The 23,477-nt window shown below is 53.2% G+C and overlaps 8 protein-coding genes across 8 annotated transcripts; 5 read left to right on the forward strand and 3 right to left on the reverse strand.

Annotated features, from left to right (window-relative positions):
• Window positions 1-1,359: 1,359 nt before the first annotated feature.
• Window positions 1,360-2,083, reverse strand: J4E87_000863 (uncharacterized protein; the record flags this gene model as incomplete). The annotated part of the gene is made up of 2 exons (XM_049372515.1): window positions 1,360-1,392; window positions 1,448-2,083. The coding sequence occupies 2 exons, from the start codon at window positions 2,081-2,083 to the stop codon at window positions 1,360-1,362; spliced, it is 669 nt and encodes a 222-aa protein (XP_049237173.1).
• A 650-nt stretch (window positions 2,084-2,733) lies between these two features.
• Window positions 2,734-4,768, forward strand: J4E87_000864 (uncharacterized protein; the record flags this gene model as incomplete). Its single annotated transcript, XM_049372516.1, has 2 exons — window positions 2,734-3,678; window positions 3,731-4,768. The coding sequence occupies 2 exons, from the start codon at window positions 2,734-2,736 to the stop codon at window positions 4,766-4,768; spliced, it is 1,983 nt and encodes a 660-aa protein (XP_049237174.1).
• A 1,993-nt stretch (window positions 4,769-6,761) lies between these two features.
• J4E87_000865 (uncharacterized protein) lies at window positions 6,762-7,369 on the reverse strand (the record flags this gene model as incomplete). The annotated part of the gene is given in 2 exon segments (XM_049372517.1): window positions 6,762-7,311; window positions 7,329-7,369. 2 exon segments carry the CDS (start codon window positions 7,367-7,369, stop codon window positions 6,762-6,764), a joined length of 591 nt encoding a protein of 196 aa, XP_049237175.1.
• A 131-nt stretch (window positions 7,370-7,500) lies between these two features.
• J4E87_000866 (uncharacterized protein) lies at window positions 7,501-8,511 on the forward strand (the record flags this gene model as incomplete). The annotated part of the gene is made up of 1 exon (XM_049372518.1): window positions 7,501-8,511. One exon carries the CDS (start codon window positions 7,501-7,503, stop codon window positions 8,509-8,511), a length of 1,011 nt encoding a protein of 336 aa, XP_049237176.1.
• A 416-nt stretch (window positions 8,512-8,927) lies between these two features.
• J4E87_000867 (uncharacterized protein) lies at window positions 8,928-11,339 on the forward strand (the record flags this gene model as incomplete). The annotated part of the gene is made up of 3 exons (XM_049372519.1): window positions 8,928-8,932; window positions 9,318-9,777; window positions 9,825-11,339. The coding sequence occupies 3 exons, from the start codon at window positions 8,928-8,930 to the stop codon at window positions 11,337-11,339; spliced, it is 1,980 nt and encodes a 659-aa protein (XP_049237177.1).
• Window positions 11,340-14,333: 2,994 nt separating this feature from the next.
• Window positions 14,334-16,729, reverse strand: J4E87_000868 (uncharacterized protein; the record flags this gene model as incomplete). Its single annotated transcript, XM_049372520.1, has 8 exons — window positions 14,334-14,357; window positions 14,491-14,593; window positions 14,641-15,007; window positions 15,061-15,654; window positions 15,706-15,895; window positions 15,958-16,145; window positions 16,193-16,385; window positions 16,433-16,729. 8 exons carry the CDS (start codon window positions 16,727-16,729, stop codon window positions 14,334-14,336), a joined length of 1,956 nt encoding a protein of 651 aa, XP_049237178.1.
• A 2,039-nt stretch (window positions 16,730-18,768) lies between these two features.
• On the forward strand, window positions 18,769-20,096 carry J4E87_000869 (uncharacterized protein; the record flags this gene model as incomplete). The annotated part of the gene is made up of 2 exons (XM_049372521.1): window positions 18,769-19,406; window positions 19,928-20,096. The coding sequence occupies 2 exons, from the start codon at window positions 18,769-18,771 to the stop codon at window positions 20,094-20,096; spliced, it is 807 nt and encodes a 268-aa protein (XP_049237179.1).
• Window positions 20,097-22,250: 2,154 nt separating this feature from the next.
• On the forward strand, window positions 22,251-23,453 carry J4E87_000870 (uncharacterized protein; the record flags this gene model as incomplete). Its single annotated transcript, XM_049372522.1, has 1 exon — window positions 22,251-23,453. One exon carries the CDS (start codon window positions 22,251-22,253, stop codon window positions 23,451-23,453), a length of 1,203 nt encoding a protein of 400 aa, XP_049237180.1.
• Window positions 23,454-23,477: the final 24 nt, after the last annotated feature.

The following is a 23,477-nucleotide window of genomic DNA, read 5'->3' on the forward strand; positions in this document are numbered from 1 at the left end:
CAGCAGAACCGTGAGTGCTAGAGAGGCCAGTCTTGACGGCGAAAGATATCGCGTTTGGCTACCATTTGTGACGTCATCGCGACTACCTCAACTGCGCCTGCGGAACTTCGCCGATGGAGATCATGCGAAGGCAATTCGTCAAACAGAGCAGCACCGCCGCTAGCATGAACCCGCACGCGTACCTGAACATCTTCCCTCTCCGCCTCAGCCCATACGAAATAAGCATCGCAACGTCAACAGCCATTACCATAAAATCCAACGTCTTGCTCATAATTAACAAACCGCCCACAAAAAGGCAAGCATCGCAACCCAAGATCATCAAAACCTCCCTACAAAACGCGGCACCCCTCATGGCAAGGAGCTTGTTCTGATGCCTCGGCTGTCGTATCATAGCGACCTGACCACTCGTCTCGGTCACGATGCATAGAACCTGGACGACCATACGCATGGCAGTCTCGGACAAGTATGTCCTGCAATTCGTGCCCAGCAGAGCGGAGAGAAAAAACATCTCAATGGGAGCACCATAGAGATCATCCAGGCTCTTCAGAAGACCTACCAACAGGAAAACTAGTGTCGCGCCCCCCAAAGGTACCAAGACCAGCTTCATGTAACAAAGCCACAACGAGAAAGCGTCTGCCCATGTTAACTGTCGTGCGAAGAAGGCGTGTGAGAGTAGCGCCATCTTCTGGTCGTGGGCTGGTGTATGTAATCGACGTAGCAGAGGGACGCTGGCGACCTGCGGGCCTGCGAGTACGGATCCAACCAGCAGTGCGTAGTCGATAAATGTCTCGGTGCAGAAATTCGTCAACAGACAGCACATTGCGTAGTCCATGCGGCTCGCATATCTGACGGCGAGAGGAACTGCGCAGAGAGAGCAGTTTGTCATGTTGAACTTTAAAGTCGTCGTCTTGAGACACTCGCTGCCAATGAGATGCCCGCAGGGTAAGAGTCGCACGGCTTTGCAAGGAAGTTCGGTAGGGTCGTCTTCGTTGTCGATGGAATTGAATGGACGCATGCATACGTAGCATTCATCTTCTGGGTCGGGCGACTCGACGTCTTCTGTTTCATAAGTCTTTAGGGTGGCTGTGATGGTGTAGATCGGCTGGATTGATGCCATTGCGACTTAGCTGGTGCTAAAAAAAACGAGTTGTGAGGTTTTTTGATAGGTTGTAGTCTGGTGTTAGTAACTATACCGAAGGCTTCGTGTCATATAGTGGCATTCACGTGCAGTGTCCTGACAGACAACAGTTAGTGAAATGAGTGAAATTCGCAACGAATAGTCACAATGTGTTCTGTTTACGGTCTGCACTCTTTTGATGCCGAGCAGCAAGATGCTCTCGACCAGTATGATCCAAATCATCATGTTTGCTGCTTTGCAGGACGCAGCATGAGCTACCACAACGTTAGCCACGTATAACAACGATCTCAAGCACGAGTGTAGACTCACAATAAACTCCATCTTGTCCTCTCCACTCCACCTCCTCAAATCCAATTCCACCGTCTTCACAGGCTGAAATCCATGTCTCGCATACATGGGCGCACCCATGGGACTCGCTTCTAGGAACGCCTCAACACCAGCCTCATCCGCCTTCTCACAGCCCCATCGTACCAGCATACTTCCCGCCCCCCTCCTTCCATGTTGCGGCAATGTAACCAGTGTGTCTAGCACATAGTAAGGTCTCCTTCCTAGAATCTCCCGCTTGTTCGAGTTGAACAAGTTGAAGAGTTCCGCGAACATCTCCGGGTCACTTTCTTCGTATGGTGGTGGGACGGTGAGACCGGCATCGACTTCCTCCCAGGTACGTTCTTTCGCGCCGTCCTCTTTGGGCTTGACGTAGCGCCAACGTGCGCCTGCGATCATCTCGCCGGTCGAGGTGTCGACGCACTTGACGTAGAGTATGCCCTTGTTGGTTATGCCATCGCGGATGTCTTCTGTCACTTTGTCGAGGGTCTCCTGAGATGGCTCGCCGCGGGCGTAGAGAATCTTGTTGACGGTTGGCCGGAAGACTTCGTGACGTATGCGCATGTATTGTTCTGCTTCTTCGGGCTTGAGAAGCGAGACTGTGAGCTTGGGGTCTGGCATGTTGATGGTTGGAAGACTCTGTGGGACACAGACGAAAGACACTACTTGACAGTGAAACGTATGGAGTGGTACTGAGAAATTAATCTAGGAAACTGCGTGTACTTATGTAGTGATGTGTTTGCCTAGGGCAGAGTCATACCTTCCGCGTTTGGCGTCCCCGGCATGCCTGTCGGAATCGGAGTAGTCAACCAATAGAAGTCCGAAGCGATGGGTTGGAGATTGGATATGATTCTTCTTACCCAGAAAAAGAGTGGTGTACTTATCATTCTACAGCCTGCACGCAAAGGAGCTGACAAGATGGCCTGGTTACGTGGCCATCAATGGATGATGCAGCCCTGGAGGTAGTTTCCTGCGGGGCTCATGATCTAGAGCTCAATTACTCGCTTGCAGCGACATGTCTGTTGAGTGTACCGCATTTCAAGATTTTTGATTCGTCACTATTCACTCACGCTGTTTCAGTTCAAGTTCAGACATGATGCTATGGTGTTGTTGTGTTACATGCTGAGTTCGCGAGTGGTGGTGTTGCAAGGTGCTGACTGCGGAGGCTCGCCTAATCCTACCGTGTACCAGGGTCATCCCTGCAACAATTTCTCCCTCAGTTTTGCGATCGCGCGCCTGCAGCTCTTCCAGCACATTCACGATAAACCACAATGGCGCCCGCAAAGACGATTCCACACAAGTCTGGTGGTCACCAGCGCTACGCACCCGAGAAAGCGAAAGACCCTGCGCGATTTCAGTCCGAACTCGAGGGCTCAGACGACGATGCAAAAGCAGGCGCACTGCAGCCGGTGAAGGAACCCCAGGATGATGACTTTGAGGGGTTTGGCACAGAGGAGGAGGTTGGAGACAACGGAGCTCAGGACGACGAAAGCGATGATGGGAGCATATACATCCAGACGGAGAAGAAGCAGGAAAAGCCTGTCCTGCCGAAGGATGCTGAGGAAGAAGAACTGGAGCGCATGATCTTTGGCGACTCTGAAGGCTTCCGTCAGGGCCTGGAGAACTTCTCGCTCGATCCTGCGACGAACGCATACGGCGACTCATCGGATGAATCCGAAGCAGAAGAGGCCGACCTTGACGCTGTAGCAGACCAGGACCTCTTCTTCTTCGATGCTGGCCCAGTCGCTGCGCCTGCGGGCTCTGTGGCTGCAAAGGCAGCAGAATCAGATGAGGATGATGGCAAGCCCGCCTGGGAAGACAGCGATGACGAGAGGCTTGTAGTCAGCTTGGCGTCGGTGCCGCAACTGAGGAAGCTGCGAGAGACGGCGGATGACGACATGGTCAACGGCAAGGAATATGCGCGGCGGTTACGGAAGCAGTACCAGAGGCTATACCCGACGCCAAAGTGGGCGGCACATGCGACAGGCAAAGCCAACAAGAAGCGCCGACGGGATATGGATGACGACGAAAGTGGCGATGAGTCTGCGAGCGACATGGACGTGGACGAAGAGGATCTGTCTACACAGCCATTGGCGAAGCTACTCAAGGATGCGGATATCCTGTCACAAACCTCACGAAGCGTGGCCAAGCGGAGGAAGGTGCAAGCAGGCACCATTGACATTCAGCGACTGAAAGACGTCGCTAAGGCTGGCCCGGTGAGTATTGCGACGCCATTGTATAGAATTCTCTTACTGACAGCCACTACAGTCTGCCATCACGTCTCTCTCCTTCCATCCTGCATACCCGCTGCTCCTCTCTTCCGGTCCTAGCTCAACACTATACCTTCACCACGTCAACCCCAACCCGCCGAACCCGAACCCTCTCCTCACCTCTTTGCACATCAAAAAGACTCCTCTAGTTACCACCGCGTTCCATCCCTCACCTTCCGACTCGCGCATCTTCCTCAGCGCGCGACGCCGCTACTTCCACGTCTGGAATATCGCGACCGGCAGAGTGGAGAAGGTGTCGCGTGTGTACGGTCACCAGCACGAACAACGGACAATGGAGAACTTCTCCCTCTCACCGAACGGCAAATACATGGCTCTTCGGGGTTCCTCGAGAAAGGGCGGCGGTGTTATCAATATTCTGGATGCAAGGACACTGCAGTGGTCGACACAGGTGCGCGTCGAGTCAAGAGGTGGTGTTGCTGACTTCGCATGGTGGGGTGACGGCACTGGTATGAGCATTGCGGGCAAGAACGGAGAGATCACGGAATGGAGCGTCGAAGGAGGCGTCATAGGAAGATGGAACGACGAGGGTGCTGTGGGTACTACAGTCATCGCACTCGGTGGCAAGAGCGGACGTGAAAGCTGGATAGGTGGCGATCGATGGGTGGCCATTGGCAGTTCAAGTGGCGTTGTGAACGTCTACGACCGGCGAGCATGGAGCGAGAACGACCCTTCAGTCAAGCCTGCCAAAGACGATTCGAATGGCGGTATCCCGAAGGCACCGAAGCCGATACGCGACTTGCAGAACCTCACGACGCCGATTTCGCATCTCACGTTCACCGCGGACGGTCAAGTACTTGCCATGGCGAGTCAATGGAAGAACAACGCAATGAGGCTGGTGCACCTTCCATCGGCAACCGTCTTCAAGAATTGGCCTACCGAGAAGACACCGCTTGGCAGAATCACAGCAGTCGCATGGGGAAGGCCCAGCGAAGAGGAGGAGAGAGAAGGTAGTCTCGCGCAACTAGCAGTCGCCAACGAAGCTGGACATATCAGAATGTGGGAGATAAGAGCTTAATTTTGGAAGCGTCGACGTTAGAGGACGCCAAATCACTAGTATTCTCGGACCAATCTGGTGACTGGGAGTTTTGACCGAGACTACTGCACACATCGCACACAAGACGTTTAACATATCTTCGAAGAAGCAGCGCAAATAATTGTTTCGCCTCGCCTCTTCACTCCAGTGATGAGCAAGCTGCGTCAACTGCGAGGGATCAGTCAAGCGCGGGTTCTTGCATTCTGGATCGCAACTGCTGCGAACTCCCGAGCCGAGAACGGTCAACAAATATTCATCTCGCTTTCCAACTATTTTGCAAACATGTCGCATCGTCCTCACTCTGGCCATCGATATACAGCCTATGCTTACTCTGTTTTCACCGCAATCATGGCAGGTACACTCCCCACGCACCTGGACTTATTACACGCGTTTCTCATGACTGTCCTCCATCACCACAACAGCACTTTTGGATACCTCTTGCACCACAATCATTGCACAACAGCCTATCAGCAACATCTTCGCAAGTGCATCATAGCAACAACATTTCCTCTCTCATCATGGGCAAGAACAAGATCCGCAGCAAGGACAAGTCAAGGAAAGACAAGACCTCCATAAGCGACACGAATGGCTCAAGCACCCCTTCGACATGGACATCTTCTCACGGGGCGGTTATAACCAGATCCACTAGCAATACATCTGATCGTCGCCAGCTTCCAACAGAACCCCCAGGGAAAACGCTCTGTGTTCCTACCATCACCTCGCTCAAAGATACAACTCCATCCAGCTCTTCCCCCGGTTCATCGCCCGCTCCTCCGATTTCACGCACCAAAGGCGCGGAAGACAAACGAGACTCTGTCATTTCAAGTACATGGGAAGGTCCAAAGCGGCAGTCCAAACCTAAAGCTACTACCGCAGCCCGACCTCGATGGGGCTTCAAGCCTCGGAACTGGTGGCCATGTCGCACCATACAATGGATCTATCGCTTCTTCGTCGCTCTAACCCGAATACGCTGGACCGACAAGCAAACCTCCAAGGACCTCATATTGACACTGGCCTTCGTCGGTATAGTCGTGGCCGGTGGCTACATAGCCCTGGACATACTACTCAACGCAATACCTGGTGTCTCGGCTCAAGGCGTCGATGGCAACTGCAGCATCGTCTACGTCACTGTTCCTGGACCGATAATTACCATTTCGCTAGTTGGTGCGTCACCGACTAATCCTGCGAAAGGCACGTACTACTTTTCCGTCGTGAATAGTACGACAGAGTGGCTGGACAGTATTGCGCCGCCTAGTCGGTTCAGTACGCTGCCTACTAGGACGGTGGATGTTACGCCGATTGTTTCTTCGGTGGGGGTAACGACTATCCCCTCTTCTGGGTCGGCTGTCGTGTCTTCAGTGTTGGGATCAACTACGTCTGCGCTGTCTCTGTCGGATCCTTTCGTCTCGTCGTCTGTAAGTTCAACTTCGTCAGGTCCGACATCGTCTGAGACATCGAGCTTACCTCGGCCTATCAATCAACCACAGAGACCTTACCCGTCGTATCCTGCTTCAACGAGCGCTGTCACTATCAGTAGCGGGCTGTCTACTTTCGTCTCTACGCTCTCTACGATTCTTTTGCCGTCTTCAGTCTCCGCGCCCTCGAATACCATCAGCTCTATCTTCTCGTCAGTCGTCTCATCAAGCACCCTGTCGGGTCTGAGCTCAAACACACTCCCAAGCTCGCCTGGCGGAACACCTTCGGCGCTTCCAACCGGTTCGAACGTACCAACGGGTTCAAGTGCACTTACAACGTCTCTGGGTCCATCCAGTGGATCGGCTACTCCCGGTCGTTCTACATCGACAACTACTGGAGGCTCTTTCGTTTTCCCATCCACACAGAGCGATGGCTTCACCGTGTCTCTACCTAGTCCCACTTCAGGACCGACTCTCTCTGCCGACATATCGTCAAGTACTTCCATGAGCCTGTCGAGCAGTATCGGTAGTTCTACAGTACCATCGTCAACAGGTCTTACTCAATCGCTATCCACGTCTACATCCCTCTCGCTGAGTAGCTTGGCTCCATCTACTCTTCCCATCAGTGCAGGTAGCTCCTCCGTCGTGCCATCGACAGGTTCCACTTCGTCGCCCTCCTTGACGCCCTCAACCGGGAGTTCCATTGCGGCACCGACGACGTTATCGAGCTTGACTACATCATCCACTCCAATCAGTACATCCAGCTCTACACCGTCGTCGAGTCTGCCAAATGAGCCCGTAACCAGTACACCCGGTCCAAATACCTCCACCGGCTTTGCTACGCTATTCCCGATTACGAACTCGTCCTCGAGTCTGAGCTTCAACTTGACGTCTACCTCTTCTACGCTGTTGAGTCCGAGCACCGTGACGAGCTCTTCCGTTGGTTCTAGCTCTTTATCTGGTAGCTCTTCGTCGTCTGGTAGTAGCATAAGCCTTCCGTCCGCTACTACCTCGTCCAGTTCACTATCGAGCTCTGTGCTAGTTTCGCAAAGTACTTCGGCTTCCAGCCCGATTGTCAGCACCGTGTCTAGCTCACTATCAAGCTCTAGCCTAGTTCCGCAAAGCACATTGACTTCCAGTCCGATGGCCACCACCACGTCCAGCTCATTATCAGGCTCAACCCCAGTTTCGCAAAGCACTCTGACTTCTACATTGACGCTGACGACAACTACTCCCCCACAAGCGATATCGTCTGCCCCTCCAGGCTTCAACGCCACGTCTTTGTTTGGCGCTCGGGCTATGACGAAGGTAATATCGTATGGGGATGTCGCAATTAGCTTCGTCTTCCCATCACCCAACATCTCAACGACCGCGTCGTACTGGACTGGAATATACCCCACGGTAACTGGACCAGAGCCATCAGATCTGCAAACCATACCCTTGACGACAAGGACTGAGCGCCGGACACCAATCTCCGCTCTGCCATCCTTTGAGATCTTCTCCTCCCGATCCAGACGTTTCAAAACGGTAGTGACGACAGTATTCGAAGACGAGGATGAAGGTACAACATCACTTGCGAAGCGTCAGGATATTCCAATCACTATCGTCGTGCCCAGTCCAACTATAGAGACAACGATACTTGCGACAACGACCGTGGCTATTCCCGATGCACCAGGACCTTCATCGTGCGGCGAGTCGGGCAACTTCACGCTGACCTTCGATGACACAGTCACCGGCGATGATGACAATACTATACTACTCGTTGCCAGCGGCATGAAGAACCCCTACCACCACCTCTTCTACGGCAATGGATACACATACGTGCCTGATATGTGGGAGCCATACCCCGCAATCTCGCAACCAAACATCGCCATGTTCCTGCCTCTGACCGGGCGGCTCCTTCCCAACACGCCATTCGCAGGCACGATGCTTCCCGGCGAACTCGGGGCTGGGCCACGAGCTTCAGTCAACGCCTACTGGTTCAACGCGTACTCCGCTCATTTCGGCTGTGCCCTCAACGGCCTCACACCCTGTACATTGCGCATATCGGGTTATCGCTATGACACCACTCTCCAACAAGAAGTGCTAGTCGCAGAACAAAACGCGACTATCCCGGCATGCTGGGGCTACATCAACTGCCGCCTCACTCAGATCTTCTTCAACGATGACTTCCGCGCGCTCTCGGGTATCCAGTTCAATGCTTACACATACAACCTGGGTATACCGCAAGTGCACATGATGGATGATCTGCAGATGGAATGGTACAACAACACCTGTTCGGCGGGTATACTACGGATAGGACACAGCTAGTGTGGATCTAGGGTGTGGCGAGGTTGAAGCCATCTCATCGGGTATATGATATGTTGTCAGAGACGGCGATGATAAGATTAGCATAGTATATCTTGGTGAGCAGTATATCTAGACGAGAGTTGAATACAGTTAGTCCACATCAAATGCGCCACTCTTCCTGCAGATGACCGTGATGAAGCCTCAGGTGACGGCTAGACCGTCGCGCTGCAATGAGGCGTGAGCTCTCCATCCGCGTCGATTGGCCGTCCACGGCAATAGTCGTCCGAGATGTGTTCCAAGGTGTTTCAGACGGCAGGTGCCATGTGAGCTGGAGGGCATCCGAAGACGCGTCGGCAGCCAGCCACGGAAGGAACGACGCGTAGCGTGGGTGCCAGCTCTCCACGGCGACTTCCCTCGTCGACGTCCAGGGTCCTGTTATGGCGTCACGCGGCGCCGTCGGATTTCCATGTCACGCGCGAACCGCTGAGGCTGCAGCTCCACGCGGTGCGCGCATATCGATATAGCCGGCGTATCATTCTCCAGCATAGCTTTGAATTTCCTTTTTCTTCCTTCTCCAAACCTCGCTGCAGCTCTCATTCGTCTTCCCGTCTTCGATTGTCGCATGTCCTGTTCCCGCCTCAAGCGACGTGCCGCATCTGCCTTTACCGCGTAGATACTAGCGTTTGCGCGGCAAGCTTGACCTCTTCACGGGTGCAGGTGATAGCAGTCTCTTTCTCGGCTTTCGCTGCTCAGAGGGAAATTCTCTCACTGCTCCGCCGAAGGTAGACCGCCGACCCAGGCCCGAGGCCCGCTACCACAATTTGCAGAGCTATGGCTACCTTTGCGCCGACCAATTTTCCCTCAGACGTCCGAGACAAGCCACCCCACCAAGAGCCCCCACCACAGCATCTCCAACACCACGGACCCTTCTCCCATCAGCTCAACCCGCCCTCCGCGCCTCAGTCTCAGTCGTCGAACCCCCCGCCGCAGATAGCCAGACGTGCCTCGCGCGACCTCAGGCCCCAGCACTCCAACGGCGCAATGGCGGGCGCGAATGGCCATGGGCCTATGGCAGTGCCGGGTGGGCGCGCCAACGGCCACGAGCATAGGGCAAACTTGCGCGAGATGGGCTTTGCCGGCCCGCGCAGCCCCCCAAACAACAAGAACACCTCACACGTCCCCTGCAAGTTCTACCGGCAAGGCGCATGTCAGGCGGGCAAGGCGTGTCCGTTCTTGCACTCTGATGAGCCGCTGACGGAACGGGCGCCCTGCAAGTACTTCACCAAGGTAAGACATGTGCGGGAGGGGGTGAATCATCGCTAATCAATACCTAGGGCAACTGCAAGTTTGGCCAGAAATGCGCCCTCGCCCACATCCTCCCCAACGGCCATGTCGTGAACCGCGGAAACGCTGGTAATCACTTCAGCCGCATGAACATTCCACACCACCAGGAGATGCCCATGAACAGCTCGCTGCTTACCATGCAGGCACATATGGGCGGTATGCAGCCAGGCTACCCGTACGCCATGCCCGACGAGTACGCGAACCAGAAGAACCAGTACGACATGATCCCGACTATCGACACGACCTTCTCTTCCCACCCAGGCTCCAACTATGGCTCGCCGCCAAACGAGAACGGCCGACTCCCGATATCACCAACGCAGAAGGGCTTGAGTGTAATGGATGTAGGGCTTCCTGCGTCTTTCGACAGCCAAGGTGTCTCGACCATGGCGCGATACGGCCCCATTGCGTCCTCCGTACCTGCCAAGTTCCTCGCAAACTCCCCGCCCTCCTCGTACCAAGCCGATTCGCCCGCGCTTCGAAACCTACACGACTCCGCGTTTGGAGATGGTCTGCGGAGGGGCATTGCAGGACTTGGGTCGTCTCCACCGGAGTCGGTAGAGCAGCCAGTTGGACGGAGGATGCTACACTCTGAGCTTGCCGCGAACCGCTCTCGGGGTATCATGTCGTCGAGTGTGGGCGCGCGACCGACATACAAGGACGAGGAATGGGATGAGACGGACATGATTGGCAAATTCGAGGAGGACCTGCTACCCAATTCGCTGAGCGATCTTCTGACACCACAGGAGAAGATGCGCCGCTTCTCGCGCGACCAGGGCGAGAGCGACAACCGCACCTCGCAGTCCAGGTTCGGAGTCTCGCCAACAGCGTCAGACCTCAAGTACGGATCGCCATCAGCCGCCACGGCTTCTCCCTCGCGATTCCAGTCCATGTGGGCCAAGCCCCGAGGCCCGACTTACGACGGAGGATTTGAATCAGGCTCACTGCCCGGCCAGTCAGCCTTCGGACACGTCGGCTCACCCCTCCGCAACTCAAGCCTCCACCCAGGAGCCAGCCCTTCGCTTCGCGCCATGAACCGACCGACTACAGGCGACATGAGCCCATACCTCGCTTCACCTCCGCGCCAAGCTTCAATGAGCATGATCAGCCAACAACTCTCGCGCACCCGTATATCAGCCCGGGACGAAAGCGGCATCACCAGCAACCCCGTCCACCCCGGCATCAACCGCGTCACCTCCGCATCCAGCATCGGTAGCTCCAGCGGCCGTCTCGGTATCGATCGCGCTGTAAGCAGCAGCAGTATCAACCGCGAGAGGATTGAGGAAGAGCAGGGTCTGTTTAGCATGGAAGAGGAGGACGATCTGAACAAGAGCAGGGACGGTGCTTCGACTACCTCTAGCAACAGCAACAAGCGTTTGAGTGGTTTGTCATGGGGTAGTGGAGGCAAGGGCAGCCCGAACCTGGCTCCTGTTGGCGGTCATCGGACGGCGGGTACTTCTGCGCTCGGCAAGGAGACGGGTGCGGGTGCTTGGGGTGGGAATGCTTGAGTTGGTGGACGAAGCCTTACAACGATCGATGCTGGCGACCGACACGACGGTCGACCACAGCGGAGAGCTACCCCGACCGCCCAGAGCCAACTCAGCACCTGCAGACACCCACCTCACCCCACGACCGTCATCTCTACGACATTCTTCCCCTACATCACTCACTCCAAAAGAAACCAGGTTGGAAAATTCTCAGCGTTCCCGGCGCAACTTGCATACAGGGTCCATGTCTCTCTACGACATCGACCCTGATCCCTCCATCTTTCAACGGCATATACATAAAAGTCTCTTAGCTTCGGCTTGACATGATCAACTACGGGCGTACACAGCACATCACGGCACGGCACGGGCGTGTGTCTTTTCTTCCCCATTTTCCTTGTCATATCTTTCCTTTCTAAGTTATAACTGGGCGTTCGTGCGTTATCATTCTTCTTCTTCTTTCCCGACTTCTTTTTCACGTGAATGGTGCGTCATGGGCAATGGAGTTTCAAACAAAGACAATGGCTAGTAGCGGTCTTCTCATCGCGGCTAGGCTTCTGTATGGGGTTAATGTAGTGGATGCTGGATGCGATGAAGGTTCTACTGGAAACGAGTATTTACGATGGCATATGAATGAGCATGGATGGATGGATGGAAGGATGAAATGGATGGATAGGTAGCTTTAGCTGGAATGTATATATACATATTCTTGATCAATGGTACTACGGTCCTCGTGCAGAGAAGATTGGTCCGCGCGACTTTTTCAAGTCCGCATTCGCCGGCGTGTCATCATTAGACGACGGTAAGCCCTGCGCACGCCGACGTACTTCAGCGAAAAACGGTCGGGAACCAGCTGACCCGAAGGTAAACATATCCGGTGCTGTATCTTCATTGCCAGATGATGACTGGCGCTGACCCCAAGGTGACTCTCGCGGCACTGAAGTGGCAAGTACACGATCGCTGGGGGAGGGGGACGAGCTTGTCGCAGTTTCTTGTCCGAAAGACGGGTTGGGCAGATGGTTCCTCCAAGATGGAACAGATGCTGAGCTTTCTTGCATTTGTAGACGCGCTAGATCCAGTGTAGACCGCTGTCGTGGTGACGCAGTGATATCTGCAGCTCTCCAACCTCGAGGTGGACTCGCGAATGAGTTTATACCATGGTCCTGATATTGGTGGTCAGACGATGGTAGCGATAGATCAGACGGATCCTGGTGCGAGTTAGGTGAACCTCGTCGAGTAGGCGAGATGTCTCTGGCGGTGACTGGACTTGATCGCGTGTCTAAATCCTGGAAAGACGGAGGGTCTTGTCGATATGCCTGCTGCTGTTGCTGCGTAGACTTCTGGTGACGCATGCCTTGCTCTTGCGCCGACTGCTGTTGCTCCTCTCGCTCCCTCTTTTCCCGCAACCGTTGATCCTTCTTCTCTTGCTCAAGTCGCATGAGTTCCATTTGATACCCTCCTAGAGCTATTGGAGCCGGGGCAGCGTTCTTGTTTTGACGTCTGGTCAGTTTACCATCAGGGGTGTATACATAGTTACGGAGCATTCTTGGCCGTTGCTCTATCTGTTGAGTCTCATGAGACACCCTTTGCTGTTGCTGCATCTGCTGCTCCAGTGATCTCATCCCGGAACTTGAAGACACTGGCTGCAGAATTGGTGGTGCGCCACCGGGAGCAACTGGGCTATGGTGTGATCTTTCCTCCGATGCCCGAAGCTCATGTTCTTGGAACCGGCGCTGAGCTTCTTGCTGATCTTGAACTTCGAAGCTTCCCATACTTTGCGGTTGCAGTGTCTGTTGCTGCGCCTCACTCTGTCGTTTTCGCATCGATCTAGTAATGCTTTGCTTCTCGAGGACAGCGGGTTGCTGTTGCTGGTTCCGGTCTTGCCCATTCATTAACCGCCGCTTTTTGTTTCGACTCTCAAGGGGCCATCGATCGACGTCACTTTCGGTTTCTTTTGGAGGTTCGGGCTTGGCTGTTGACATCAGCTTTTGCGCAGTCTGGGCGGTGATCAATGGATCTTGACGATCTTGCTGAGGCGTCTGAGTTTGCTGTGCGTTCGGCGAAATCTGAGTTCTCTCACCCCCGCTACTTTTCTGCTGTTTCATCGTCTTATTCTGATGATGCAGGACTTGCAGCATTAGAACCTTTTTGATGTCGGTTCCGGGAGCCAGGGTAGGGTTTTGTCCCACCCAAGTCCTGAGCCGAGCCCATGTCTCTACATCGGAAGGCAAATTCTCCCGTATCTGCGCATCTAAGATACGAGGGGGAAAACGCTCGTCATCTAAGTAACGTATGTCCGCGTACGTGGAGTACACACTCGAACCTTGCCAATTCTGCCGGGGCTCTTCTGGCTTGGATTCCGCATGTGTAACGCGCCGTACCTTCGCTGGTATGAGTAAAACATCATACTGACTATGGTGCTTACGCGTATGCGCAATGAGCGCGCTTCTCTTTACAAAGCCAATGCGATGATACTGACAAGACACTGTCTGACAATATACGCGTTGAACGTGAACAGTTTCATGCTCGAGTCGGAGCTGCGCAGTAGCAAAGCCCAACGATAGCCTCTCACAATGTGGAAATCGACATCGAAAAGCTGTGGAGGCATATGATTCCTGGAACGCCCGGAGTATGGCCGGCGTAATACCCTCGACCTCTCGTCGCGCCAAGAGATCCACCACAGCGCCCTCATATGTGTGGGCAAGCTTGCTGAAGAGCGTACGGTCGTTATCAACGACGTAGGTCTCAATATCTGGACAAATTTGTGAGCTCATCGAGGCGGCTATAATGAAGAGACAGTTTGCGTTCTAAACTTACCTGGAGTATTGTCGCCGTCAAGTTGGCTAACTAGGTGTCTGAAACTCAGTACATCTGCCATCAAGCCGTAGATCGGTATATCCAGAAAGAGGCTGAGCCGATTCTCTGCATGTGGAATGTTTGCCCAGTCCGGCGACAAGTTCTGAGTTGCACCAAGTCCAAATGCGTGCAAATAATCTTCGTGTGTTCCGTGTAGCCGGTCTAGATGACGTCGAAGGGGTCGACCTGGGCGAAGATCTCTTCTGGAAGCATATTGCAAGCAGTGCTCGATCCAAAACTCTATTGCATATGGTAACAGCCTGTAGTTGCCGCTCGCGATGAGAGCAAGATAATCTGAGGAGTTGCTTCCCAAGCGTACGAGTTCCAGGCCGCGGATGATGACAATGGCGCATGCGCACGATATGTCTAGTGCAACATCGACTGCTGGAAGAATTTGGGGTATTTGAGCCTTCAGAAAGTATCTACGCGATCGTTAGACACGATGAATCCACTTTTTTGGTAGACTTACTCTTTCACCGAAAAGTGGACAGGTACTATCGTCGAATCCGGAAGTTCTTCGATAAGAGGCTTGCAATGGTCTAGTATGGAAGCGACAGGAATACTCCGCATCTGAGTGCCTATATCGTCTGAAAACATAGACAGCGCCTGCAGTAGCTCTGATTTATGCAAAGGCCTTCGTGAGAAGCATATCCAGCTCATGATGCGCGGCACGCCTCCGTAACTTTGGGCACCTGGGGCGCTGCAGAGACGAGTTACGATCCGTTTGTAAAGGTCTTCCAGATCAGAGGGAAGATCGTCGACGATAGTACGGAGTTCCTCAGGGCTATATACCGTATCGAGTGATTCCAGCACGAGGCTCACCCACAAGAACATACCTGTCTGAGTGTTAGAGGACGTGTTGTCGTTCAACAGACTGAGCAGGACGTACCCTGAGATTTCTCCAGCAGAGTCTTCTTGACATGAGCCATAATCGAGGAATCTGGGTCGAGCTGTTCGAAGTGCTCGGGAAGATCAGAAAGCTTATCATTGATAAAACTGGCAATCGCACGAGTGACTGCAAGACCTTCATCACCACCGCTGAGAGAGATCATCGTTGACAATTTGTCCTTCTTGCGCCGCGAGGTGGCCATGGTGTCTCGGCTCGCGACCATGATCTTGCAGACATGGGAAGACTGGTCGGTTGAAACCATCTGCGAAAGATCATCGAGAAGCTCCTTTTGATCCCGTGAAGTCCATTCGTCAATACCGTCTACGATGAGTCGCACGGATCCCAAACCTCGGAGAAGTTCAGGGAGAAGTGTCAACAACGCTTTCTTCGTGGGTTGAGGATTCGACTTAAAACAGACGTCGTGGACGTAGATGGCGAGATCCTGATGTTTTTGGATGACCTGCGATATGAGAGATCGCAGCAGACGGCTGGGACCATCGGAGCGGCTTCCGCGGAAACTGCAGAAGTAGTAGAAAACATGGAAGTCGTTTGCCTCAGTGTGTTGCACAAGAGCAGAGCAGATCATTGACTTCCCTTCGAACAGGTCAGCAAATGACTAGCCGCATCGGCGGCAGTTGAACATACCAGCCCCTGGTTTACCACAAAGCCACAAAAGCGGAATCTTTGCGCTATCTCCTAGCCATAACTCAGTTGCTTTGTGCTGTATGAACCAATCGCAGCTCCGTGGTAAGTAGTCTCGGAGGTGCCAGTCAAGCAAGTTGGCTGGGAGGGTATCTGTCGTTCCTAGCCAGGCTAAAACCTTTTGAATCTTGACCTAGAATTGTTATAGAGTCAGTCCGTGTATCAAAAACACTAATTGCAGCAGTGTATACTGACAGCAGTCCACTCGCGCTCTTGTTGCTCCCAATTTTCATCGTCGGCTTTGCTACGTCGAACGGATTCAGCGATGTCCGCTGCGGCAGCTTCTTTGTCGGCTAGCTCGGTATGGTACGCCAGATCATTCAGTATCCCGCTGAATCGAGATTCGAAGCCAGCCCACGTAGAACTGAAGAATATAGACCATGCTATAGCTAGTTAGAACAACATCAGGTCAGGCTGCTGGTGTACTTACATTTTCTTCTCACAAACTTGTAAGCTCGACGATGGAACTCTACAATGTCAGAATATACTAGAGCTAGTACATTTTGGAAGTTGTGATCGTTGACAAGTGCATCGCCAAGACGATCCATGCGAGAGACTATGTCTCCAATCTTGCCGTAGGCTTCTATGAATTTTTCGAAGGCACTGATAGAATCGGCCGTGATCTGTCTTCACAGTAAGTACACGGTCGCTGCCTGAGCGTGCGACTTACCATAAGCATCAGCTTTACTGGTGCCCAAATCCATGGCAGAAACGGTGTCCCATTGCAGAGCACCTCAACTACCTTGGAGTAATGCTCCATTCCCTGAAGGAATTTGTCCAGCCGGGCCATGCATCTTTGAGTCCGGCGAGCGCGAAGCTGGCGCTCGATCCGTATCGCCTCATCGCGGACATCCTTGAGCTGGGTGTTGTGGAACAGTCGCTTGTCGTCTGGCGCTACGGTGGATGCAAACCGCTCGAACGCGTCTTGAAGCGTGACGCGGGCTTGGGCGGAAGGGGCCGCCGCCATTGTACCGAGGTTGGGCCGTGCGCACGTGTGGCACGTCACCAAGGCGCGATGGAATCTCGGGCAGAAGACGTTTCGACTACAACACTCGTCACTTTATGGACACAATGATGGTACTGTGGACAGGGGGGAGATGAAGGGCAGCTTGTAGACGGCACGCTCAAGGTTGACAGCACATGCGCATGAGTGTACAGCCTCGTAGGCAGACACGCTCAGCCCCAGTGGCTTGCAATAGCTCGCCGTATCCAATGGATGCACTCAAGCTCTCTAAGTTCAATCATTCAACATGGTGATGTGCGAGACACCGTCTTTCTTGTCTTCAGACAGTGCACAATATGCTTGCATGTCCTCCTGAGATCGTCGTCGATGATTTCGCTGCTCCAGCTCCAAAGCGACGGCGATTCGATTCCCCTCATGTGGAGAGCCTCACACTCGAGAGCGCTTGCAATACATTGCAACCACCACCACCGCCTGGCTACGTGACCGCAGAAGATGTAGGAGATGAAACTTTAGTGTGCTTTGGTATGGTTAGTTGCGTTCTGCTCACCTTCGTGGTCTCTGCTTACGTTGCTCAGATATCGGATCTAAAAGTACACAGTCCTAACCATCATGTCGCATCCTCTATTCCTGCGCACGACGCGATCCGCTTCGAATCCCCTCGCACAATAATTCGCGTTAGTACCAATGCTTCGGTCGGGCGGCTGGACGACTATGGGGGCGAGCTGCTCTTGCGGCTGGTTGCCGACGATGAGCTCGTACTACAACTTGTACTCTTTTCGGCTCCCATCGCTCCCCCGATAGAACGGAGGAAACACAGGGGCGCTTTGACGTATATCGGCGCCACAATATATGGTCCCAAGCGCCGCTCCGGTGATGTGGGCGAGTTCTTGAATCAAGCCGGTTGCTACTTGGACGACCCTGTTGGATGTGACCGCAACGTACCCTACACGAACCCTCAATGCCTCTTCACTCTTCACGAGCCCCCACCAATGACATTTGATTTGTTGCAGTCACACGAAGCAAAGATCAACAGCTTTCCACAAGCCTCTCTAGGTATTTTGTCCGGTTTTGAAACTACTGATAAGTTCGAGTTATCAGCTAGCCCGGCAGCTCTAAGGACAGAGTTGAAAGAGTACGTACGCCGCCGTAAAAGAGGTCAATTGGCTGACTCAGAATCAAAGGCATCAGAAACAAGCCCTGACTTTCTTCCTGCGACGCGAACGAGGTATGCATCCAAACAAGGATGGTGTTGGTATATGGCTGCGGAATATAAGCGCGGGACAATCTACGTGCGTATGCCCGAGCTATTATCTCACGTCTCAATGCTGAACCTTGGTGTGCTTCAGTTTTGTGAACGCTATGACTGGTGAAGTCCAATCTGCGCCTGGCCCGGTGTGGAGTGGTGGATTGCTCGCCGATGATATGGGCCTTGGGAAGACGCTGAGCATGATCGCTCTGATCGCTTCTGACCAAGATCGCCGTTCAGACAATGATCTGTCTACAGGCTACCCCACATCCGAGACTTCCATACCATCGACTCTGATAGTGGTGCCACTGAGCTGTATGAGTGCATGCATCCTACGATTTCACGCATGCTGACGCCATTTGCAGTATTCAGTGTCTGGGAATTGCAGCTACAGAGGTTCGTCGTCGCAAACTATGCCAGATACGCTTACTGACCGTCATCAGCCACGTCCATCCCGGCAAATTAACATGGTGCATGCACCACGGCAACCGAAGGTTCAAGCTGAAGAACCACAAAAGACCGCCCGGTAGGTTGTATCTAACGTACACACCACAGATAATGCGTCGACTGACGAGCCGCTGCATCACTAGAGATTGTGTTCACTACCTACCAGACTCTTGAGGGGGAGAATCGCAGGAGCGTTCGGAGCAGCGACTCTATATTCTCGCACCACTGGAGGCGAGTCATAATCGACGAGGGTAAGCATAAATGGCCCCCACATTTTGTATTTCCATACTGACTGTACTGCTCTCCAGCACATACAATACGCAATCATAAGACATCTACTGCGCACGCAATGGCCGCACTCCGCGCGACTTCAAGATGGGCAGTCTCGGGTACCCCAATCCAGAATAGCCTACTCGACTTCCATGGTCTCTTCAAATTTCTTCATTTCGCCCCATACGATGATCCAAAAGCTTTTGACGATGACATTTCGAGCATATGGCGTACCAAAACCGTCGAAGAAGCCAGTGAGACATTCAAGAAGCTACTATCGTGCTTGATGATCCGACGAACGAAGACTATCCTGGATTTGCCCAAGAGAGATGACCATCTGATGCGTGTGCCATTCAACCACGAGGAAGAGAGATATTATCGCCAAATCGAGCAGCCCGTCATGGAAATGCTAGACCGCGACACACGAGACGACAGCCAAACCCAGGTTCCTTGGATGACTGCTATACAGCAGATCAACAAGCTTCGTCTTATCTGCAACCTAGGCGTCTCCACTCATTCGCAAGCCGACTGCAACTCGCAACCTGGCGGCGAATCCGATGACAAGACATCCGTAATGAACACACGCTTCTCAATGGACGGAGGATCATGTGAGCTGTGCTCCCAGCCAGTCGAACTATCGACACTCGGCAGCAGTCTACGGAATATTGCACAACCACAAGTCTATTATTCAGCTTGCAGCAAGTTCTACTGTGCAGAGTGTTCCGCGAGCCTTCAATATCGATCACCCGAGCCTTGCGCATGTATAGATCAGCCGCGACAGTGTCAACTCCATCTCCTGGCGCCCTTAGCCACTCCCAGCATTATGCCTACCGACGGTCTTTCTCCCTCACCAATGGATTGGGACTATAGTAATGAAGCCTCAAGTAAAGTATGGGCGCTTATGTCGCAGATCAGGTCGCGTCCACATGAAAAGCAGTGAGTCTACCAGCATCATTGGGCACCTTACCAGACTAACCTTTAGCTAGTGTCGTATTCTCGTCTTGGACGTCCAGTCTCGATATGGTAGAGAGAGCGCTTCGGTGTGATCCACATCAAATCATTCAATCCGTCCGAATTGATGGCAAGGTTACGCTGAGGAACCGCAGTATCGCTATACAACGCCTTCAAGATGATCCTAGTATTCGCGTCATACTCATCACCATCGCCTGTGGTGCCTGTGGGTAAGTTTACGAAGACAACACACGCTAAACTCGAAGGCTGGCTAACGGGTATCTCAGTCTGGACCTAACCGCGGCATCGACAGCTCACCTTCTCGAACCTCAGTGGAACCCATCTCTTGAAGACCAAGCACTTGCCCGCGTCCACCGGCTTGGACAGCTTCATACCGTGACCACTATACGTTACGTCATGGAAGACTCGTTTGAAGAGGTACTCATGCCGCAGTGAGATTGGAAAATTGAACTAACGAGTACATCAATAGCACATCCTCGAAGTTCAAGATCGCAAGAAGCTGCTCGCCACCACGCTCCTATCGAATGGGTCTTCGCTGGAGGTAAGCAATGCGCACACATGGACGTTCGAGATAGCCCTCAGATACTGACAAGACGTTTTCAGAACCTGCGACAACTGCTGCATGAAAGGAAGGGTGGTCAACATACTTGATGGAACGTAAGAGCATCGATGGCTAAACGCAATATATCCTTGTTATCATTCATACCCGAATTCCAGTTCCTGATAACTGGCAATACTGTCATACGAGAGTACCATTGTGTTCAGGGTGGTTGTTTGCGGAAGTCGTGACTGAATCGCCGCCCGCTTGGCTTCATCGCGCACAACTTCAACATTGTACTGACGCAAGCTTCTATGTGGATCCTTCCCCAGGTACCTTAAGTAACCTCTGCCGTTAAGTATCTACTTTCTAGCTTGTGATGATATATGACTCTTGCGCATGCTTCTGCGCCTCCCTCCTCGCAGGCGGCTGGTGTTGATGTAGGTGGCCCGTGCGGATCGCGTCTTTACGCGTCGGCGCGTCATCCTCCTTCCATCGCAGGAAGAATTTGCGAGCACTACATCCCCAATGACCAGCGACACCCGCACACCACCAGCGTATATGCCTTCGATTACACGCGGAAAGTTACGGCCAATGTTTGCGCATTCCGCGTGCTGCTACATGGCGTAGCGCGTGTCACGGACTTCCAGACAGCATGTTCAGAAGCTGCGCACGGTAATCGTTGTATGCCTTTTTGCGCGCTTCTTCTTTCTTATCAAACTCCACCTTCTCCTCTCCGCTCAACCTCGCCGAAATCACGTCGGCGCTTTCGCGCTGCGCATTCTCGCGTTGATCAGCCTGGCTCAGCTGTTCGTAATAGAGAAGAGACGTTGCACCAAGACGGCGACGATGGCAGCTACCCAGGTTCTCGTCCAATCCGCCGGTTCCTTGAGGACGAGGCTGCTGCGCGAATGACAACACTGCAAAGGGTGAGCCGCTGCAATTAGCGACGTGGCCTCCAAGTGAAAGGGTGAAGACTATGCCATCATGCCATGGGCGACGGTTGGTATTCTCTCCCTTTGCTGCACAGATCGTGCGTGGCATTTCCTAGATTGGCTTAGCGTATATACCCCGCACAAAAGCACGTGACAAGGTCTCCATCCCAACGCCACTCCGCGCAGCCTTGAGAGCAGCTTGATACAGTCTGTTCATGCTCGAGAAATAATGCCTGGCGATGTTCAACTCGTACTCCCGCGCCGCGATCCGACAATTGAATGATGGTATCAACGGAGGAGAGCTGTGCGTGCCATGCCAGATAGCTCTAGAAGAAGACGAGCGTGCGGGCTTCGCTAGCATTGGTACGTCAGCCTGGCTGAACAACGGCTTCAGAGAATACGATGAATACCAGCATCTTACCGAGCCTGTTCTTTATTGCGACTGTTGCCGTCATGTTCTTCGCGCCCGAGACTTCCGGAGACGACAAGGAAGAGGTCAAAGTCCATCGGTTGATGCGCAGAAGTATGCTGGGGACTTCAACGGGCTGACAACGTGTGTGTTTCTGCATGATGATGACCTGGATTTGCAGGGGTATGAGGCGGCATTGAACGACTTCAAGGTCCAGAAATCAGAGTATAGTCGAACAGTGAGACATCACTGGGCAGATTTGGGATTGATCAAGAGTTGGCTTGATGACTGCGAAAAAGATCACGATCACGCCTGCAATGAGCACCAAACATCAGTTACTGATACTGGGTCACTTCTGCTTCTCGATGTCATCGATGATTGTCTCGCGGTTGGGAACTTCAAGAATCGGTATTTCGCCTTGAGTTACGTCTGGGGCGCTTCAAAACAGTTCCTTACCCTGATGGAGAATTACGACCAGTTGTGCCAGCCTGGAACTCTTTCCAAGCAGCCTTTGACCCAGACCATCAAAGACGCGATGACTTTTGTCAGGAGCCTGGGTGAGCGATACTTGTGGGTTGATACGATGGTAGGCAAATTCAGCATGAATAATTGAGGCCTCCACTTACGAAACGCAGTGCATCATCCAAGACGACGCTGCTAACAAAGCGAGCGCTCTCGCTCAGATGTGCGCAATCTACAGCTGCGCTATGGCCACGATAGTGGCTCTAAACGGAGACTCAGCCGACGCCGGCCTACCTGGCATTCTGCCTACGGCCCGTAACACCACCGCAACCTTCGTCACCCCTGGACTACACATGGTGGAGCGATCATCCCTGGAGAACATGTTAGCAAATCACACCTACGATGGTGTAGACGTCGATTGTGTGTACAACACGCGCGCCTGGACATTCCAGGAACGATTACTATCCAACCGGAGCATATACTTCCTCGGTGAACAGGTGTATTTTCACTGCAAGAAGCAGCTTCTGTGCGAAGACAGGTACATTAGCGATGACACCAGCTTCTACACCCTGGACAAGATGCGTACGACCAGCACAGAACTGAAATCCAAGACTGCTCGAGCTGGCACATATAGTCCACTGGACGATTTTCGTTGGTACGAAGAGATCATCGCAGAATACACGGCAAAGAAGATGGGGTACCCGGACGATATCATTAATGCTTTCACCGGCATTCAAACTATGCTAACTCGCATGTTTGATTGGCCATTTGTCGGCGGCCTCCCGACTCCCCTTCTGGATCTCGCATTACTTTGGACCCCTGTCACTACCATCGAGCGGAGACTGACAGCCTCGCAACAGCCAAGCTGGAGTTGGTCGGGCTGGGTTGGGCGAGTCCGATACGCAGACCTGGTGCGCCCAGGGCATAGGCCGATAAGCTCGTTGTTCAAGCCGCTCGCCAAACATCAGCTCGCCATGCCAGCTACGATTGTGTTCGAGTGTATGAGCGTCCCTCTGAAAGCGTTCGAACTCTCCAAGGCTCCAAAGGGGCTCTTTGACCCATTCCAGAGCACATCTAGCCCCATCACCGAAGACTCATACTACGTCTTTGACAGCAATAAACGTCGCTGCGGCATGCTCATAGGCCTTCCGCAAGAGCATGTGCCTTCCATCGCCAGTATGGGCCTGAAGCTCCTTGCACTGTCAGCGTGGAAGTCGAACAACAGTCTCACGAAGAACGGGCCAGTCATCTCTCATCTCTCGGATAATGGATATTTCTCAGACGAAGAGGTGTACGATCAAGCTCTCCGCGATGCAGAGTGGTGTACTTACAACGTCATGCTCGTTCGCTCCGTAGGCGACGCATATGAGAGGGTCGCAATGGGACAGATGCACTTAGACGCGTGGCATGGAGCGGGTGAGACGCGGGGAAGGTTCGCGGTGAATTGATCATATGGCGACACAGTAACAACG

The sequence above is a fragment of the Alternaria ethzedia genome (assembly GCF_023757985.1).
Source record: "Alternaria ethzedia strain BMP 0044 chromosome Unknown scaffold_2, whole genome shotgun sequence".
NCBI lineage: Eukaryota > Fungi > Ascomycota > Dothideomycetes > Pleosporales > Pleosporaceae > Alternaria > Alternaria ethzedia.